Genomic DNA, 19,525 nt, shown 5'->3' with positions numbered 1-19,525 from the left:
CCTGAGCCCAATGGCACTTTTATCTCTGAATTCTCTGCTCGCTCTGTTTTTACCTAATTATGACCAGGTCTGCATAGCATTCATGTTTGCTGTCCTGGTGATGCTCTTGCGGGGGAATTTCTTAATCTTTGAGAATCTGTCTCAAAGCTCCCTTTTTTAGCAAAGGTCCTAGAAAAAAACTGTATTCAAACAATAACTCATCTATCAGTCAATAACTTACTCAAAAAATTCCAATCCAGCTTTCGATCACGCACTGAATCAGTTCTCCTTAAAGTTTGCAATGATCTCCTCTTAGCTGAAGATGCCGGTGAGTGCTACTTCTTAGTTCTGTTGGACCTCAGTGCCGCATTCATGATATTTTAATTGACAGGTTATAGAAGTGGCTGAGAATCACTGAGGTGACCTTGGATTGGTTCTGGTCTTACCTTTTTAACAGATACTTTTCTGTATCTTTAGCTCCAATTTCATTGTTATGCAAATGACACACTTACATATCCCAATGAAGCCCGGAGATCAATCTAATATAGCAGCCCTCCACAATTGTATCAAAGAAATAAAATACTGGATGTCAGACAATTTTCCATCCAAATCTGATGTCATGTTATCGGCCCATCCTAAAAAAGAAAATTAATTTTGGAAAGCCTTGGTGATTTAACTCCTCTTGTAAAACTCTCAGCCAGAAACTTCAGAGTTCTTTTTGACCAGGACTTGAACTTTGAACCTCATGTGAAGAAAGTCGTCCAGACATTGAAAAACATGGCCAAAGTCAGGTCTTTTATCTCAGCCACAGATTTAGAGAAACTAAATCAAATCAACATGCTTTTATTTCTTCACGCCTCGACTACTGTAATAGCTTATATGCCTGTCTCAGCCAGAAATCACTTCAGTTAGTTCAAAATGCAGCAGCTCGCCTTTTAACTGGGTCTAAAAAACATGACCACATCACCGTGGTTTTAGCATCCCTGCACTGGCTGCCTGTTCGTTTTAGGATTGATTTTAAAATTCTTTTCTTTGTTTTTAAGGCCAGGCTTGGCCTAGCCCCAGCCGTTATCTCAGTCACAAAAACCAGCTTGCAGTCTGAGATCTGCTGTTAAGGCCCTGCTAGCCCTTCCAAGAGCTAGGCTGAAAACAAAAGGCGACTCTGGAGTGACCTGCCAGAGGAAATCAGGGTTGTAGAGTCTGTTCCTCATTTTACCTCGCTCCTCCAGACACACTTTTACAGGAAGGCTTTTATGATGTAATGTTTAATTTGATGTAATGTTTGAAATGTATTTATTTCATGTTGATATCGACTCTGTGCTGATTCTTTATGCTCTAAAGCACTTTGTTATTTATATTGAAAAGTGCTATACAAATAAAGTTATTATTATTATCATTCCCTTAAGTGCCTTACATAATGCTCATCACCAGAAAGGCCATTAGTGTAGAGGGTGAAGCCGTTGCAGTGATCATTAAAGTCCTTTAAAAGTCCCATGTAGTCACCAGTAACTCTTTGACCAGCTGCAGTCTCCTGCTGCTCTTTGACTTGTGTTTGGGATCAGGCGGCGGTCCTAAGGCACACAAGATACCCTCTGCAGCAAGCTCATCAATAGCACCGACTGTTTGTTAAAAGGTTCTCGTTCAAACCGAAGACAAAAAGGCACTGACACAAAGTGAAGACGTCTACACGAGGTTAAAGCTGCTCACTGGGCTCTTGGCCTTTCATCACTGTGTCATAGGATGGAGGCGGCTCCATAGTCCAGGGAGGGGGCGTGGATGGGAGGGAGGGCTCTGGTTCTGCTCTTTCACTGACAGAGTCTGATGACATCTCCCGACGAATTCGGTCCAGCCGCCTGCGGAGAGAAAGGAAGAACATCAATGAGAAGATACTAAACATTAGGTAGAGTTTATTCCACTTTATTCCACACGTGCTGACACTTTTCTGGTAGCCAACAAATGTGGATGCACATAGACTCCAACATTACATTCCACCTCACACTTCAACTGTGTTGTGTGCTTACGCTTTTTAGTGATAACACCAGCTTCATACTTGTTATCAGTTGTTATCAATAAAGAAAATTGTTAACTTACCACAATGTTTACAAACTAAAAGTTGCTACATGAACATAGCATTCAACTGGCCAAAAACAAAGTCAGGTGATGTCAAGGCTGCCGCTCCCAGTTCACCACTGGGTGTAACAATACGACACAAGACTAACCCTAACCCTAACTCCCAATTCAAGAAATGAATGAGAACTAATCCGAGAACCATTTTCTCTGAGTTGTTATGCAAAATAAATGTGGAGACTTTTTTTGCATTTGACACTCGAGAGAAAAGTGGTCTGAAAGTGATGAGAGCGTCTAGGCCAGAGAGGAGTGTGCTTGCCACAAGTACAGCACCAGATGCAAGTGAGAAACCAATGGGAGAAAATTCCTCTCATTACAACAGTAATGCATTTCAGAAGCCACATGTACGCTGGGAAAAACAAGATGTAATGACAGAATCTCACACAACCAGCCCAGCCCAAAAAGTTTGAGTTCCTTGCAGGAGATGGATTGTATTTTACATAGCTGAACGCAGGATGCCTCAGTCCTTTGGTAATGTAAAAAAAAAAAAAAAAAACTTGAAACACCTGAGCCTGCTCCGTTTTTGTGAATTAATCAAAAGTATATCAACCTCAGCACAGGGTTGAGCTGTCCACTTGCTGTCCACTCGTGTTGGGGACGCATCTTGCCCAAACTGTGTGAATATTGTGAAGACAAAATGGCTCCTGCAGCAGCTGAAGCGCTTCTGAACTATTTTTATGCAGATGAATGTCTTTTGTCAGTGTCAGATGAACCCTGAGCTTGAGCTACGGTCAGGGACTTCACAGCCCCCCTTTGACAAAGTGAATGAGCATTAGCAGATGCTCGATCCTGTTACTCAATACACAACTGTTTTATCAAGATGGCCAGCAAATAGCATCCTGTAATCATCATCCTCAGACACATTCATCAGGAAACAGCACATGGTGGGAGAAAATTATACACTGTCCAAAATTATAGAGATATTGGATCCATGCAAAACAAATTGGAAACTAAGAATGATTATTAGGCCCCTTAAACTCCAGGTCACTTTGGTGCTGTCTCATTTTTGTCATCCTTGCTTTATGTACAACACTCTTTCTCACTCCTTCAGCCACACCCTCAATCTTAACCTTTAGCAGAGAAAACGCATTCTCCTCATTTTATATCATCATTCTAATCCCCCAAAACGGTCTTTTTAAGAAACAGTTTGGTCGTGAGATCAGGTTTAGAGATACTGATTTTTCTTCATCAGCTCAGCATGTGATGGTAGGAAAAGCCTTGATGATGGAAAGAGTGCTTCTGGCACCTCTCTACAACAGGGCTGGACAATGAACAGAGCATGTCTTGTTTAAATTCGCTGGCTATCGTAAATTGCTTCAGACAATGCCAGGGGGGAGTCTGTCAGCCACATGCATGCGTCTGCTGTTTGTTTCATGACCTACTTCTATAATCAATCCATAATCAGAAAATCTGTTGTTTTCCATTCTTGGTGTCAGGATATTTTCAACTTGCTTAAGTTCTTCGCTGCTCTTTGCCCAACTTTGCACAAGAAATGATAAAAAGTGTTTCTACGAGATCTGTTCAACTACAACATCAGCGTTGGTCAGCCATCTTCCTGGATGCCACGTTATGGCATTCGTGTTTATTTAACTTTGACAACACCGGGGGAAGCCTGAGAAGTTATTGGATTTGAATGTTTAAAAGAAGGAAGGCTTTCACTGTGCTGCCTGGGACTGTCGATCTTTTTCATCCACCTGCAAGGTTCAGTTGTAATCCCTTAATTTAATCCAGTTTTGTAATCAGATCAGAATTTTAATCCGTTCATCTTTGGTTCAGCCGGCATAAACCTGCGAGACTGAGAAAAACCACGAGGTTTCCATCCATGTCAGCTCTCCATTTTTTCTTTTTGTGAGAACTTCCAAATGCTTGCACACTAGCACTCAAAACTAAGTTGGCGAAAATGGTAAACATACCTGTACATACAGGAATATGGCTATTCGCATATAATTAGCTCATATTTCATTAAAGATTAAAGTTTAAGATCCCATTTCGCTCTGATTCCTCCTCCAACGCTGACCCCATTTTGGGAACCACTGCTCCACTATCCCACACACTTTTTTTTTTTTTTTAAACAAACTCTTTCTCCTGTTGTGTAGTGCATGTGTTCTTCCATACCTTTGGATGGCCAGGGCCTGCTGGGGGCTGAAGCGTGTGCCCGTGCGGGGGTGCAACAGAAAGTGTCCCGGCACAGCCACCTGGAGATTCTTCATGGCCATGCAGAGTCCGATGACCAGCAGGCCCATGCCCACAAGGCCCAGGAACACCCCAACCACCACCAGGGGGGCAGACTGGTAGGGCATTCCCAGACACAGGACCAGGACCACCCCAGCAGACGCCAGGAAAAGGCCCAGCCAGAGGAGCATCCCCTTGGGGGGCGGCATCACGGGGGCCTTGGGGCAATTCAGATCCACCTCCACCTCAGCAACAGCCAGCCTGCAGATGTGTTACAGCATCCAGTGTGTGTGTGAGGGGTTGACAAATGCAGAGGAGGGAGCAGAAGTAAAGGGGGACGTGACTTCAGGGGAACACAAAAAAAGAAAAATCACGCATACATGCAACAAATTTCTTTTGCGCGTTTCCGTAAACATCGATCCTCTTTCTACAGTACCTGATAGGAAGTCTCGGCGGGAAGCTGCAACGTAGATTCATGTGCCGAAAGCTTCAACCACGTCTCTCCTCGGTTTCATCAACTTTTGCTGCACTCATCATGTCCGTGCGGCTCCCTGAAAAACTCCGCTTCGGTCCGGGTGTCCTCCTCCTCCTCCTCCGCCGCCGCCGCCGCGCCGTGCCGCGCCTTTCTCATGATCCGCCGCTCGGCTCGCTCCCGCCGCGGGGGAAGCACATCCGGTCTCCGGTGTGTCGGAGGGATTGTGGCACCGGGATCCAGCAGGAGGAGGGGAAGATGTGGAGCGGCCACGGTGTGATTTCCAGCCGGCCGCAGCAGCTATAACGTGTGTGTGTGTGTGTGTGTGGGGTGAGTAAGTGTTTTTTCCTCAGGAAGCCTTTTCGGTGAGGAGGAGCGGAGGGCAGGGCGGTATGAACACTGTCACACTTACTCTGAGCCTCTGAGGTGCAGATGACAGCAGGGAGGAGGGGGATCCATTTGGCCTGTGTGGATTATGAATGAAGTGGACTGCTTCAGGCAGCTCAGGCTCTCTAGAGTTGGTCTGATCTGAGCTTAACCTGTTGAAATCTACTGCATTTGAACTGCTTCTTTAAACTGGTGCATTTAGTCCTTGAACGGTCCCTGAACTTCCTGCCGATAACTGTCTCTATTTGTGATCTGATATCTGCTTATAATGAAACATATGGATCAAATATCCATCTCCCCCACCACCTTCACCTGCATGTCGTTACTAACAATGGGCATGAAAACATCAGTGAAAATCAGATTTCCTTAGAGGAAGTTATACTAGCATAGCGCTCTGTGCCTATATACTTGGACATCCAGCACATCCCACAGATGCTGGGTTGGATTGAGATCTGGATAATTGGAGACCAATGCAACGCTTTGAACTTGTGTTCCTTAAACCTTCTAAATCATTTTTCGCAGCGTGTCAGGCCACTGCCATGAAGGAAACGTTTTCCATGATCTGCAGGTTGGTGCTATTCCCAGAAGAACACCGCCCAAAGCAGCGCACTACCTCCGCCAGCCACCACCTTGTTCCATCCAGCTCTGATTGTGCTTTTGGCAATGGACAGGCGGTCGGCACGGACACCACACCTGCAGCTCTGCAGCTGCATACACGTCAAACTGTGATGCATTAGGTGTTCTGACGCCACACATGCATCAACGAGGCTTGGCGAGACCTACGAGGCCTCTTCCTGGGTTTGTATGTGAGTCTTCCTCTCTGCTCTGACTCTTGTGCCTCCTTGCCGTTTAGACAAATCTGACAGCTTTAGCCCATTAGCTTCCACTTAACGCCAACAGCAGCCCTCTGCTTCCTGCTCTCTCTCTCGCTCTCTTGCCTATAGGAAGTCAAAATATGCTGATGATGACAGCTACTTAATACATCTAATGGAATTTCACTCAGCATTGAGTGACTTGAAAGTGACTCAAACCTATTGAAAGCCATTACATGGATGTAAATGTCAAAAATAATATATGCCTCATATTTTCTATAAATTTAGCACATATTTTTGCACTGTTGTACACATACTGCAGTACAAAGACTTTCAACAATCCCTGCATCCTAATAAGACGACAGTGTCGGATATCATATCAGTCACTACCGTTTAATTAAATCATGTTAAATACACACTCACAGAGATTGACAAGTAATTTGAATGTCACAAGATGTCTCTTTGAGCTTGCTTTGCTCAAGTTAAATCAGGTCAGTCTTAAGAACATGCATATTAAGATCTATATAAAGACACTACAGTGGCTTGTTGGTGACTGTGATTCCTGTCAGCTTTTCCGTGTGTCTGCACACACAGCTGCATCACAGCAGCATCGCAGCAGCATAACTCAGCCATCCTTGTGCTATCAGTGATCACAACAATGTGTGGTCATCAGTTCAATATAGTGCAGCTAAATATTCAATACAGCAATTATATGAGGTCTGGCCGTAACATAAACAGGCTGATGCAGATAGATTTGCACGTTGCATTGACATTGTGATGTGATTACTAATGGACATCTGGAAGAAAATAATGGCCTTTCAATATATATATATAAAAAAAAAACAAGGGAAGAAAATGACAGATGTGATTTCAGCAGACAGAACAGACAGATTCCATGATTACAATAGGTCAAGTTGTAATGCTCAGTGGCCCAGTGAGCAGTGGAAAACTTATGGTCAGATGAGTCATTCTTCCCCTGCTACAAGCTCATGAGTATGTGTGCCACACAAACTGAAAGACCTCTACAGGCCTCGGTGCTAGCTTCCCAAATTTGTCATTATGTTAATCCTCATGGGACCCCCTACAACCTGGAAACGGAAAAGTGGTAGAAGATGGATGGATGGATAATCCTCATGGGGACAACACTTTTTCAAAATGATGGTGCTTTTCCTGCAGCCTTTCAGGTCACAGACAACAGAGAAATGCCCTCTATGATCAACAAGGGAAACCCAACCCCTAATGATCTGAAATTAAAGGAAATCCTGTATTTCCAGTGTGCTTTTGTAACCATAGCAACTAATCTCTGAAACGAACCATTTAGATTTTTAGCAGATCAACCTGCTAAATGCTGTCTGCTTTTCAAGCTTCAGTGTAAATATCTTTGAAGAACTTAAAAATTTCTTAAGCTTTTGTGTACATACATGTATGTATATATATATATATATATATATATATATATAAAAGACATTACATTATTTATTTTGTCTTTTCTGTTCATTTGGCTGGATATGACCTGAGCATTAGGAATGAAAGTCTGACATGCAACACTTAGTGAAAAATATATCTTGTTTTTACACTTCAAGTTTTGTATTGATGAAAGATACGTTATTTGATGAGCTTTAGACATGATAGTTGGTTGATTTAATTACCTTTATTAACGGCTAGGCTAGCTGTTTTTCCCTGTTTCCATTTTTTTATGCTAAGCTAGCCAGGGCCATGTTTGGTAAATGTGCTGAATAGACTGAAAACTTGAAGAAACATCATCATATTTACACAGTGGACTTCTATTCGACACTTTGTGCTCACCTACACAGTAATGTAATGATGAATTCACAATCAAGTTGCTGTCATTTATATATTTCCGTTTCAGGTGTTAGGCTGCAACAATTTGGAAATAGTAACTTAAACAGGAGTAAATTGACGAGTTAACTTACAATTAATTTCAAAGCAGCTGCTCTGCTACTGCTATGATAATGATGCTATCACAAAATCACCACCAACATTTACGTTAAAGACTGTGCTGTGATTTTAGCCACAGTCATTGTAAAATTATCTCTCAGAGAATGACCGTTACCTCTGTCTGCCTCTCACCGAACAAAGCAGGGTCATCTTACTGGTGACTCTCCTCTAAATAACCAAGTTGCTAGATTAAAGCTAGATATTGCCTTTAAAAAAACACATCTCTTAATGTAGAGATGCTACATAAAGACAAATTGTAGCATCAAATAGGTTTGCAACGCATTAAGTGTGAATGCCCCCTAATAGAAACTGTTGATGTCAATTCATTTTAAAGCGCAGCTTCTAACTCCAGCTCAGTCTCATTTCTTCAACTTACCATCTGGAATACCAATTTGATGTCAGTCAAACTTGTTTTTTGTGCATAGCATGGTAGCTGTCTCCCTTTTGAAGAGTTTAAAACACTTCCACAGTGTTCATGGTGGCAGCACACCTCAGACAAAAGGGTGATTTGGTGCTTTATTTTGGTTTGATAAGGGTGCCGTTGGTCTGGTTTGTTTTTAATTTTGCCATAAATTTGAGTTTGTGTGGACACCTGAATTGTAATTACAGAATAATTATTATTCATTAATAATAGTTCATTCATTAATATAGTTCATTATACATTATTCTGTAATTAAGAATAATGCTAAGACCCAAAAGAAGAAGCATGCTTCAAGTGTTGGTTGCTGTCAAAAGACTGTAAAGTCTGAGTTAGCCCTGGTTTGATAAAGGCAGGAGAGATGGGATGTCCACATCGCCCCATCATCACACCTCAAAGCTAATCTCTCTTGACTGTCCAAACAGGGGCTCTGTCGCCAGGTGCGTGTCTGAGTATGCACGCCGCAGGTGTGTAGAGCTGCATGTGGTCTTGATGGCAACCTCATAGGGAGGCGGAGGTCCCAGCCAAGGAGGAGGGTGAGGTGCTGGACTAAAACCCCCAGAGTCCATGGGAGGGTAGTCAAATTCCTCACCACGAGCACCATGCCTGTGACATTCCATCGTTCTGCACTCGAGAAAAAAGTGGCAGTAAAAAGAAAATCAGGTTGCAGAAAAACAAATCAACATGCACAGTCCTGAAAGATTAGCGAAGGTCAAATCCTGAAAAGCAGATTGAGTCGTGTTCTGTCGGTCGTCACGTTTCCGCCCAAAAATAATTGCATTTCACAAATATGCACATCCTGGTCTATAGTTTTAATGCTGAAGCTGTGTTGTCCATCAGCCATGTGGTTTCTTTCTCATATTTTACTAGTTTAACTACCAAACATCTGAAGAGACAAGCAGGAGCTAAACAGATGAGCTCATTTGGTCCAAAAGAAAGCTGCTGTATCTGTCTCCCAACTTGCTACAAATCCTGACCCGCTCAAGAATAGTTGGGAAATATACTCTACCAGTTTTCATTATATTTAATGAAAAAGTCTGAATGCCATGTTCATGTCTATACTGCACTGGCAAAATCTATCTTATTTCCTTCATATGCAGCTACAGCCATCAGCCAGTTAGCTTAGCTTCACCTAAAAACAGGAAAATGAAGAAACATGCTATTAAAGAACAGTAATGCAATGTATCTGTTTTAAGCTTGTTAAATGTTGCATCTCATGTTTATATATATTGTTTGCTTATATTCTTCAGTTTTCAGAAGGTAAATGTCACTCAATTCACTGCAACTTAAGAAGACACACACAAAAAAAAATCTGAATACATCTTCATCATTTTTGACAACAAACTACATGTAGCACAAAACAGAGCTGGCTGGGGTCATCTGTTTTTGTTTCTCCTAGCTATATTCCCATTGTTGTCCATACTGTGACTAACCCATCCCTGTGTTATTAAATATGTTTTCTTGACTTACTTGTCTATTTTCATATCCTAATTTGAATACTTAAAAACAAAAAAAAAGTAGGTGACTTTTGTTAGCTGCAGACAGAGCCGTGCTAGCCATGGGAAGCTAGTCATGTTCAGCTACCATTAGCGAAGCTAATCAACTCCTGATTGCAGGCTACAGTTTTACGAAATAAATCAAGTAGGCATAAGTACATTTTCTAGGTATTTTCTCGACTCTTTTAACTTTCTGTCATTTTGTGTCAGTATTTAGCGTATCCATCTTTCCTGTAGATTGTGTCCATCCGTGACTTAAAATCAAAGAGTAATGAATTAGTCCTAATGTATTTTATAAAATGTGCTCTTGGCGTGGACTGTGTGCATCATCCTGGTAAAGTGATCTTTGTGCATCAATCCCAAAAGGACACTGAAAACTGATATTAGCCTTTGACGTAATCAAACAATGAAAAACAGGAAGGATGATTTGGTCACCATGGGAGAACATATAGCAACGACGATTCAGGTCGAACTGCATCATGTTTCTAATCTAATATAAGATGTTTTCCTTGTATTTAACAAATGTGTTTTCATTTCCACTGTAATTTATTAACATACAATAGTTTAATTTTCTGTCTTCAGAATAAAATAGCTCTTATTCACAATATAACTTCAACTGTGCAAAGCAGTAAAATTACCAACATTTTTCCTTCACCCACCTTGGCAGAAACACTGACTGGGACTCAGGAAAACGGCTCCCAGGATTTGGAAAGAGGGCATGGTTGCCGAAGTTGGCGTAGTCATATGGATAATGTGGGCAATCTGAGTCGAAATCCCGGGGATTGTAGTTTGGGATATTTTTGCTGTTGATTGCCCAAAAGAGCCCCAAGATGAGCATGACCACCCCCAGCACCACACAACACAGGGAAAAAGCCTGAAGGCGGCTCTGGTACGAGGCCAGGAAGGCTGTGGACCCCCCAGTTACAATGAGGAAGGCTCCGATGAAGATAGCTCCATGGTGCAATGAAGGCATCCTTCTCCAAGACTCTGATTGTTTCGAAGGTTACTGTACAGCCTCTGAGGCTGTGACCGGCGACTGATAGTGTCACTCACACACCAATAGTCCCACAGAGTGTGCTCTCCATGCGCTCTGACAGACACCAGACATCCAAAACGATTTTGTTCCAGTTACAAAAATCCTCTTATGACAAGAAAAAGCTCATTCACTTGTTTTTTCCTCTCATCTCCATGTCCCATGCTGAAACAAACTATGATCATGTGGTCCACGTGCTAGTCCTTACTCTGTAGACCTCCTGCCCCTCTCCAAAACTGTTAAAAATGATGGTTTGATGGAAAGTAATGAAAAACAAAACAGTGAAGGGATGGACGCCCATCAAGCTAATGTGGAGAAGCTGTGTGTTTATCATCAGGGCAGATGGACGAGAGGACGGCAGAGCCCATTAAGAAATCTTTACTGGTGCCCCACCCTCCCTCTGTCTAATGTGTCTGAAGGGTACCACTTTAGCCCTGTGCCTGTGTGTGTGTGTGTGTGTGTGTGTGTGTGTGTGTGTGTGTGTGTGACAGATATGGACCTTGCAATTTCTTTAAACGTAGGCCAAAATTGTCATACTGGACATGAAATAGAGCAAAATTTAAGCATATGTCACTGTCATAGCATAACGGTGTCAGGTTGCAAAAGTCAAATAATGAGTTGTTTAGTCAGCAGTTTTGTCTTAAACGACGACACTATGAAACAAGCCAATTAACCACCTCAGATCCTTGATATGTTTGAGTAGCATGGGGGTGGCTCTTTTGTCAGCCCTTGAAACATCAACCATACAGAGTTAATTAGGACAAGTTTATCCTTCAACGCTACCTAATGTTTTGATTAGTGAGCTGTAGAACTTATTAAATGCCTAATTAGTTAGAAGTCAGATATGGCGGGGGCTCTTAATGTGACTTTGACAACTATACATCAGTATCCATATAATAAACAAATAATATATGTTTATGACCAAATAGACAAAATATAGATAAGCTATAAGGTGACAATATATGAGTAAACACAATAAACAATTAAAAACTCTACAGTCTACAGGAGCTACAGTTGTTGGCCTTGTGGGGTTTCTACTTCGACACAGTGTGGTGTGAACTGACTCCACCTGCCAAGCGCGCTCACACATACTGTGCTCACTATATTAGTTTTATATGTCAGCATGTAACATTTTGTAATTAGCATTGAACACATGGTACACCTGACGCATGATGGGAATTCATTTTCCAAGAGCTGAGCCATGAAAAGCCAAATAATCTTCAAAGAGAGAAGGATTCATCCTTTTGGACCGATGAATGTCAGCATCAGATTAGATGACAGTCCAGCCAGCATCCTCAGAATAAGCCTGATATTATAAGTGTCATGTCTAGTTTAAAGCTACACAGCTCCTTCTTTCCTTCCCTCTCTGGAAGGCTGATGGGACGTCGTGCTGTCACACAACCATGAGCTCAGGCAACGTGGTGTGACAGCCGATTAGCTCCGTGATTGGTCACACATCCTCTATTCACGCGCTTACCCAGTCAGCGTGACGCTTCGGTGCTAGAGCCCGCCTCTACGGGGATTACGACCAATCAGCGCAGAGCAGGGGCGGGCCCGACCGACCGACCAGCTGGCACTGCTCACCTATCAGCGTGGAGGAGCGATCAGGAGTCGGATAATCGATACGGGCTCTGTCTGAAGGCAAGCACCGTCGGCCGTCAGTGGAAGTCGATCTGAAGACACTTTTAAGTTATAGAAGTTTGGATCTCGTGCGCATCTGATCCGATCTTCCCGCACGCGATGGGTCCGCTGCTGTATTTAGGAGGCTCGGTGCTTCTGCTGATGCTGTGGATCAAAGTCAAAGGTCTAGATTACGTGATCGTTCACCAGAGGTGGATATTTGTGTGTTTGTTTCTCCTGCCGCTCTCCGTTATATTTGATGTGTATTACTTTGTGAGGGCCTGGATCATATTCAAGATGTGCTCCGCACCGAAATTGCACGACCAGCGCGTGCGAGACATCCAGCGACAGGTGAGCGCACGGACCCTCCTCAGTGTGTATCATTTATATTGTTACCCGGCAATAATTCTCTATAATTATCTCAAGCCATGTGCACTGCTTTAAGGCATCTGGGTCTTTCTGGGAAAACATACTGCAAAGTCAAGATGCACATCAGCACCTTCTGCAGGAAGTTCAGCATGAATCCCAGAATATGACATGAAGTAAAGTTTTCAAAGTCCTGAGAGAACCTCATCTTATTCAGACTCCAAAGGAATGGTTAAGAAAGACACACAAAGGGATGAAGTAACAGAGTTTGTTAGCATTCAGTCAACGCAGCTTGGACGGTTCAAATGAGCCACCGAGGCCTTTGACCTCAGTGTATCAGTGCAGAAGGTCTTGGCAGCTGAGTCAGGTATAATCTAACACTCGTCCTTTGATCGATCACTTCTTTGTCGTTCTGTTGTGTATTGTGACATGTTTCAGGTTCGTGAATGGGGGAAGGAAGGCAGTAAGACCTACATGTGTACAGGTCGACCGGGATGGCTCACTGTGTCTCTCAGAGTGGGCAAATACAAGAAAACCCACAAAAACATAATGATCAATATGATGGACATTCTGGAGGTGGACACAAAGAGGCAGGTAGGAGAACGCACACAAGTTGTGCTACCAGATGATTTGTACATTTTTGCAATGTAAAAAAAAAAAAAAAAAGAGAAGTAGAACTTGTATATGATTACAGCATACTTTCACCTGCTTAACGTTGCAAACAATTACAATCATCTTTGCTAATTGACTTTTATCTCGATGATTAGTCATTGTAGGAAAATCTCAGGTGTAAGTAATTACATTAACTGTTACTTCATCCATGAAGTGTCCCAGTAAGTCACCGAATTCAGCTAGCATTCACACCACCCCGGTTGTTAAACTGTAAAACGTGAAAGGAATGTGGCCATCATCAGTCGATGTTATGAGACACAGGTGAATTTTTCGCAGAAAGAAGCCTCCTGCTGTTCTCCTCATGTCTTTGGGTTTTCCTCGTTGTACTCCAACTTCCTCTTGCAGTCCAAATGCATGAAGTCAGTGAGGGTGAAGTGTGTCTGGGTGTTTGTTTCTGTATGTCAGCCCTGTGATAGACCTTACCTGCACCCTGCTCTCTCTCAATGCAAGATGGAATTTGCTCCACCCACAGTGGGAAAGGGCGGGGCATATCCTGGACATGAATGCCATACAAAGACATACAGAAACATACAGAGACAACCACTATTCACACTTGCCTTCGGTTGACATAAAGATTTCTTTGGGCTGTTGAACAAAGCTGGTGTACCCGCGGGGAACTCATGGAGGCACAGAGGGAACATGTAAACTCCAAACAAAGTCTAGGGTTCGAACCTAAAGTGTACCACTGTACCACAATCCCTAATGGGATAAGTAGCATAGCTCGTGACTTAATGAATGAAACTTGGTAATGATGTCCTTGTTGGCCTCAGCTGCACCATGGTTAGTGCTCACCCGAACCCTATCCCGAAGTGCTAACAAGCATGCACTAACTTGCCAAACTAAACATGGAGTTGTAGTTTAAAGAAATGACCATTGGTGGTGTTTCAGTCCATCATTTACTTTGCTCAGGACACATACCAGCATAACCACCAGCACTTCGAAACACAGGCTGCTCATTCTACAATGTGGCAACGGAAATCGAAGGCAGAAGTGCAGACACACTAATCAACACACAGTGACATTATTTACAGGGGCAACTTTCCTCATAAATTTGCTATTCACTTATTTTTCATGGATAACATAAAAAAAAATTAATAGCCATACAAGCATCTTATTGCCAATGTTTTTGGCCCCAGTGCTCTTCTTTATTAACAAGGTTTCTTTATGGCGAGGTCTCATCATTTATCTTTTGTTTTTTAGGTGGTGAGAGTTGAGCCACTGGCCAACATGGGTCAAGTGACAGCTCTCCTCACTTCAATCGGCTGGACGCTGCCAGTGCTGCCTGAGTTGGACGATCTCACTGTGGGTACGCTTTCCATATTACAGTCAGTGTGGATAATTTCCCTGGAAGTCATCCTAGAGGGCCATCATCTGGTTTCTAGAAATAGATGTGCTGATGATTTCCACAGTTCAGTGTTTTGTGATGTAGATTCTGCATTTGTCCCATCAATCACTGTATCCTGTTGAGAGCCTCAGCGACTTCTCTAATTGTGTTAGAGGATTGATGTTGTAGCTCTAAAGATGAAACTCGGAGGAAATGGCTGCAGTGTTGGAGGCTCCCCTGGATTGGGTTTCATAATGGATTTCCTGATGTCATAAACTACTCATCAGCAATCTAATGTTTTCCCATCAGACTGTGGTACATTCATTTAGCCTGATGTCCATGCAAGCCCAGATACACACTCAGCAGGCGAATGATGCTTTTGTGTGCTTGCTGCCTCTTCGTCTCACCTGGAGAGAAACTGAATCACTAAGAGCAGATCTTTTAATGTCTCTCCCCTCTCAGGCGGCTTGGTGATGGGTACAGGCATCGAATCGTCCTCCCACATTTATGGGCTGTTTCAGCACATTTGTGTTGCATATGAGCTGGTCCTAGCTGATGGCAGTTTGGTACGCTGCACTGAGGTAAGTGTGTGGAATTGAGTGTAATGTAATGTGAGTCTGCTGGGGATCACCGTGATGATCACCATGTTTACAAACTATCTGTATCGTGCCACTCTGCCATGAAAGCAGAAAAACAACTGTGAGCTTGTGATTTAAAAAAAAAAAAAAAGGATTTATTTCTTTTTTTATAACATTAAAACTACAAGCAGACAAACACAGAACAAATTACATGGAAAAAAGAGAAAGGAAACTAAAACAAAAAACACAATTTGTCATGCTCATTCTTCTAAACAAGGTCTTCTAAACATATTCCTTTTTTTTTTTTTTTTTGTATCGTCCTTAATTGTTTCCTGCCTATTCACTATAATGTCTCTAGTCTAAAACAGGTTTTCCTTCCTTTAAAAAACTATTTAAGGCATTTGGGCATCCATTTCTTAATTCGCCAAAGATTATTGTTTTAAGGCTAACCATTTTCTCAGGGATATCAAAAACATAGCCATATGTGGACCAAAACCATAAAAAATGTAACATGTCTTTAATTTCAGTGTTCCAAAAATTAGAGCTTTGATTCTTTTGTAGCCCCTAAATTTAGTATTTTCACTGTGGACAAGATTTAATTAAGAATTTGAAGTTGAAAATATTTTTATTTAGTTTTTTTTTTTTTTTTTACAGAATTACAAGTTAGTTTGTAAACGTGTTGCCATGGTATGATATATCCCCTCCCAATAAGACTAAAATTTATCTGACCGTTTATTCAAATTATATCAGAATACTCCATTTACCTGATCAGGTTAAACTATCACATATAAAACAATTGCACACAGGCATTCAAATAAACCTCAAGTGATTCAAACTAAAAAAAGACAAAACAGATATCCATAACGCAAAATAAAATAAAATTTCTAAATATAATGATGACAGAGAGAGAGAGAGAGAGAGAGATTTGTCAGTAGCTAGAATTCATTGTTCAAAAGCATATGTTGAAGGCAAATAATTATTTTGTATTTGATTTTGTAATATGATATACTGAGATCTAGATGGTGGGTGGGTTGCTCTTGAGAACACAATCTGGAGAGAAGGAGTAATGTGTGTGTGTTGTCTCATGGTTGATGTAATTTACCTGTTCCCGCTAATCTAAAATACAAATAATAATAATTATAATAAATAAAATAACAAATAATTAAAAAATTTGGTCAGCATAAGCAAAACCACCTTACACATTGTAGATGTGTTTGCTCTTTTTCAAACAAGAGATAATTCTTTTCTTCACATAGGAGGAAAACTCAGACCTGTTCCACGCAGTCCCCTGGTCTTGTGGGACTCTAGGATTCCTGGTTGCAGCTGAGATTAAGATAGTGCCTGCTAAAGCATGGGTGAAGCTGCGCTATGAGCCAGTCAGAGGGCTAGAGAACATCTGTAAACGCTTCACTGAAGCATCAGAGAACAAGCAGAACGCATTTGTCGAGGGTCTCCAGTACGCCCGCGACATGGCTGTCATCATGACGGGGACCATGACTGACCACGCAGAGCCTGACAAGGTGAGCTGTGCGTGTTGTTAACTGTGTTGGTTCCATGTGCTTAAAATGCTAAATATTTCACATTTCTAATGAAACTTTATTTTTACCTATTTGGCATCAGATTAACAGAATAGGCCTGTATTTTAAACCCTGGTTCTTCAAACATGTGGAGAACTATCTGAAAGAAGACCACACTGGAGTGGAGTACATTCCTCTGCGGCAGTACTACCACAGACACACACGCAGCATCTTCTGGGAGCTTCAGGTAGTTTAAAAATACGGATATATGCACTTAAGCGGTCATGATTCTGCGAGCTTTAGGGTTACATTTCAGGAGCACATATACCTGCCACATTTGATCCTGTCATCATCGTACCTAGCACACGCTCACAGGTCTTTATTACACTAATGCTCTCTCACACACACACATACACACATTTTGTACCCAGATATATGCACAACATTAGCCATTAGTAAAAAGGCCTTGGCATCCTTTAGTTTCTCTAACAGTAAATGGTGGAATGAATTATGCATGGTATTGGTTTGACCTAAAGCTCTTGGGTTCCATCCGTTTTTGAAAGGGTTTTTTATTTGTTTATTTATTTATTTTCTGACAATGTAGAGGGAAGACACACAATTGGGGGCTGACTGATGCTTTGATTACATTTCTAATCCACAATTAGTTGTAGACATCACTGATTTGTTTGAGTATGTGTTCGGCAGTGGTGGGTGAGTTGTGGCTGCCCTCTGGTGGAATTTAAGAGGAGTAACCGTTGATCTGAGTTTCTCTTCCATATTATATCACATACATCACATATTATCATTTAACTGATAAATAATTTCAGGAAAAGCACACTTCATCACAGGACGCCATCCCGGCATCTTATTTTATCCTGGTTGTGTAACCTCTTTTGCGTGCATGTCTCTTTTTTCTAGGACATCATCCCATTTGGCAACAACCCAGTGTTTCGATGGCTTTTTGGATGGATGGTTCCTCCTAAGATCTCCCTGTTGAAGCTCACGCAGGGGGAAACCATCAGACGGCTTTATGAACAGCACCATGTGGTCCAGGACATGCTGATACCCATTAAGCATCTGCAGTCTGCAATAACCTGCTTTCACCAGGACATTCACGTAAGGATGTATAAACTCACTGAACACTTACTGTTCACAGCACAAATGGATTGAAGTATTCAAATGTAATTGGTTATTTCAGGTTTACCCTCTGTGGCTGTGTCCATTCCTGCTGCCTCCAGGCAGAGGAATGGTTCATCCCAAGAGTCAAGAGGAAGAGCTGTATGTGGATATTGGGGCTTATGGAGAACCCAAAGTCAAACACTTTGAAGCAAAAGCATCAACACGTCAGCTGGAGAAGTTTGTTAGAGATAAACATGGGTAAGTGTCATTGAATATAAAAAAAAAAAAAAAGTTTTTTTATGTGCAGGTGAATTGATACATCTAATATCTATTTGCCATTCTCTTTTGCAGCTTCCAGATGCTTTATGCAGATGTTTACATGGACCGAGAGGAGTTTTGGGAGATGTTTGATGGACAGCTGTATCACAGATTGAGAGGGGAACTAGGCTGTAAGGAGGCCTTCCCTGAGGTTTACGACAAAATCTGTAAATCTGCTCGACACTGACCCACATCAATGGCAACTGATCACAGGTCACAGATCGTCCAAGGCAATTTCTGCAACTCACTCCTGGTGACAGACTATAGTTTTGGGATGTTTGTAACTAAAAGACTGTCTTGCTCAAAGATACATCTAGCGAATAAATCTTCGCACACACAGAATAAGATAGAACGTCAGATCATTTTGTCAATGAAATGGTATCTTAAAAGTGCCTTCCTATTAATGTGAAACAACACTAACATCTATGCTCTGATTTCATTTTTTCAAGTTGACTGAAAACCTTGAATAATGGATGAGATGAGCACCTATTTTTCTAAATGCCTTTTTTTTTTTTGTTGACATCTTTTCTTTGTGAAACCATCCAAGTGCCACACACTCTAAAAGCATGACCTCCAGTTGGCATGCTGACATTTTAAATAAACTTGAATTTTAAATCAGGAAAAAACTCCCAAACATAGATAATTGTGACTACCCTATTTTGATTAAAATTATACAATATTGGCTGGGCTGTTTAATGGCTCAATGGATTCATTAAAAACTTTTTATTCCAATGAATCTATATATTTTTTTCTGCTTATTTTCCTTTTTTTCTTTTTAAGACATAGACTATGAAGATGATGGGTGAAAAACTCACCATGCTGCAATATAATAATAATAATAATAATAAGGGACAGCTTTCTCACACACACCTACCCAGAGCCAATTTAATATAACAATGTGTTGTCAGAATAAACCTGTTTGCTCCGAACAATAACGTCTGACATCTGACTTTCTCTTGCATGTTTGGCTGATTCATCATTAGGTTTTCAGCAAATGTATTTATACAGAACCTTTCATAAAACAGAAGGCAATTCAAAGTGCTTTGCAAAAGCATTTTAATGTATTTTCTGTCCTTAACAGTGACAGATCCTTCTTTGACTCGGCTGCAACAACAAACACAATCCAATTCAACAAAAATGATAAAATGCACAGTAT

The 19,525-nt window shown here is 41.6% G+C and overlaps 1 protein-coding gene across 1 annotated transcript; it reads left to right on the top strand.

Moving 5' to 3' along the window:
- Positions 1-12,450: 12,450 nt before the first annotated feature.
- dhcr24 (24-dehydrocholesterol reductase) lies at positions 12,451-19,289 on the top strand. The gene is made up of 9 exons (XM_029500663.1): positions 12,451-12,826; positions 13,280-13,435; positions 14,714-14,819; positions 15,300-15,418; positions 16,672-16,935; positions 17,036-17,179; positions 17,851-18,048; positions 18,131-18,309; positions 18,403-19,289. Exons 1-9 carry the CDS (start codon positions 12,596-12,598, stop codon positions 18,554-18,556), a joined length of 1,551 nt encoding a protein of 516 aa, XP_029356523.1. The 5' UTR covers positions 12,451-12,595; the 3' UTR covers positions 18,557-19,289.
- Positions 19,290-19,525: the final 236 nt, after the last annotated feature.

Source organism: Echeneis naucrates, chromosome 4, assembly GCF_900963305.1.
Source record: "Echeneis naucrates chromosome 4, fEcheNa1.1, whole genome shotgun sequence".
NCBI lineage: Eukaryota > Metazoa > Chordata > Actinopteri > Carangiformes > Echeneidae > Echeneis > Echeneis naucrates.
This window is presented reverse-complemented; position numbering and strand designations above follow the sequence as displayed.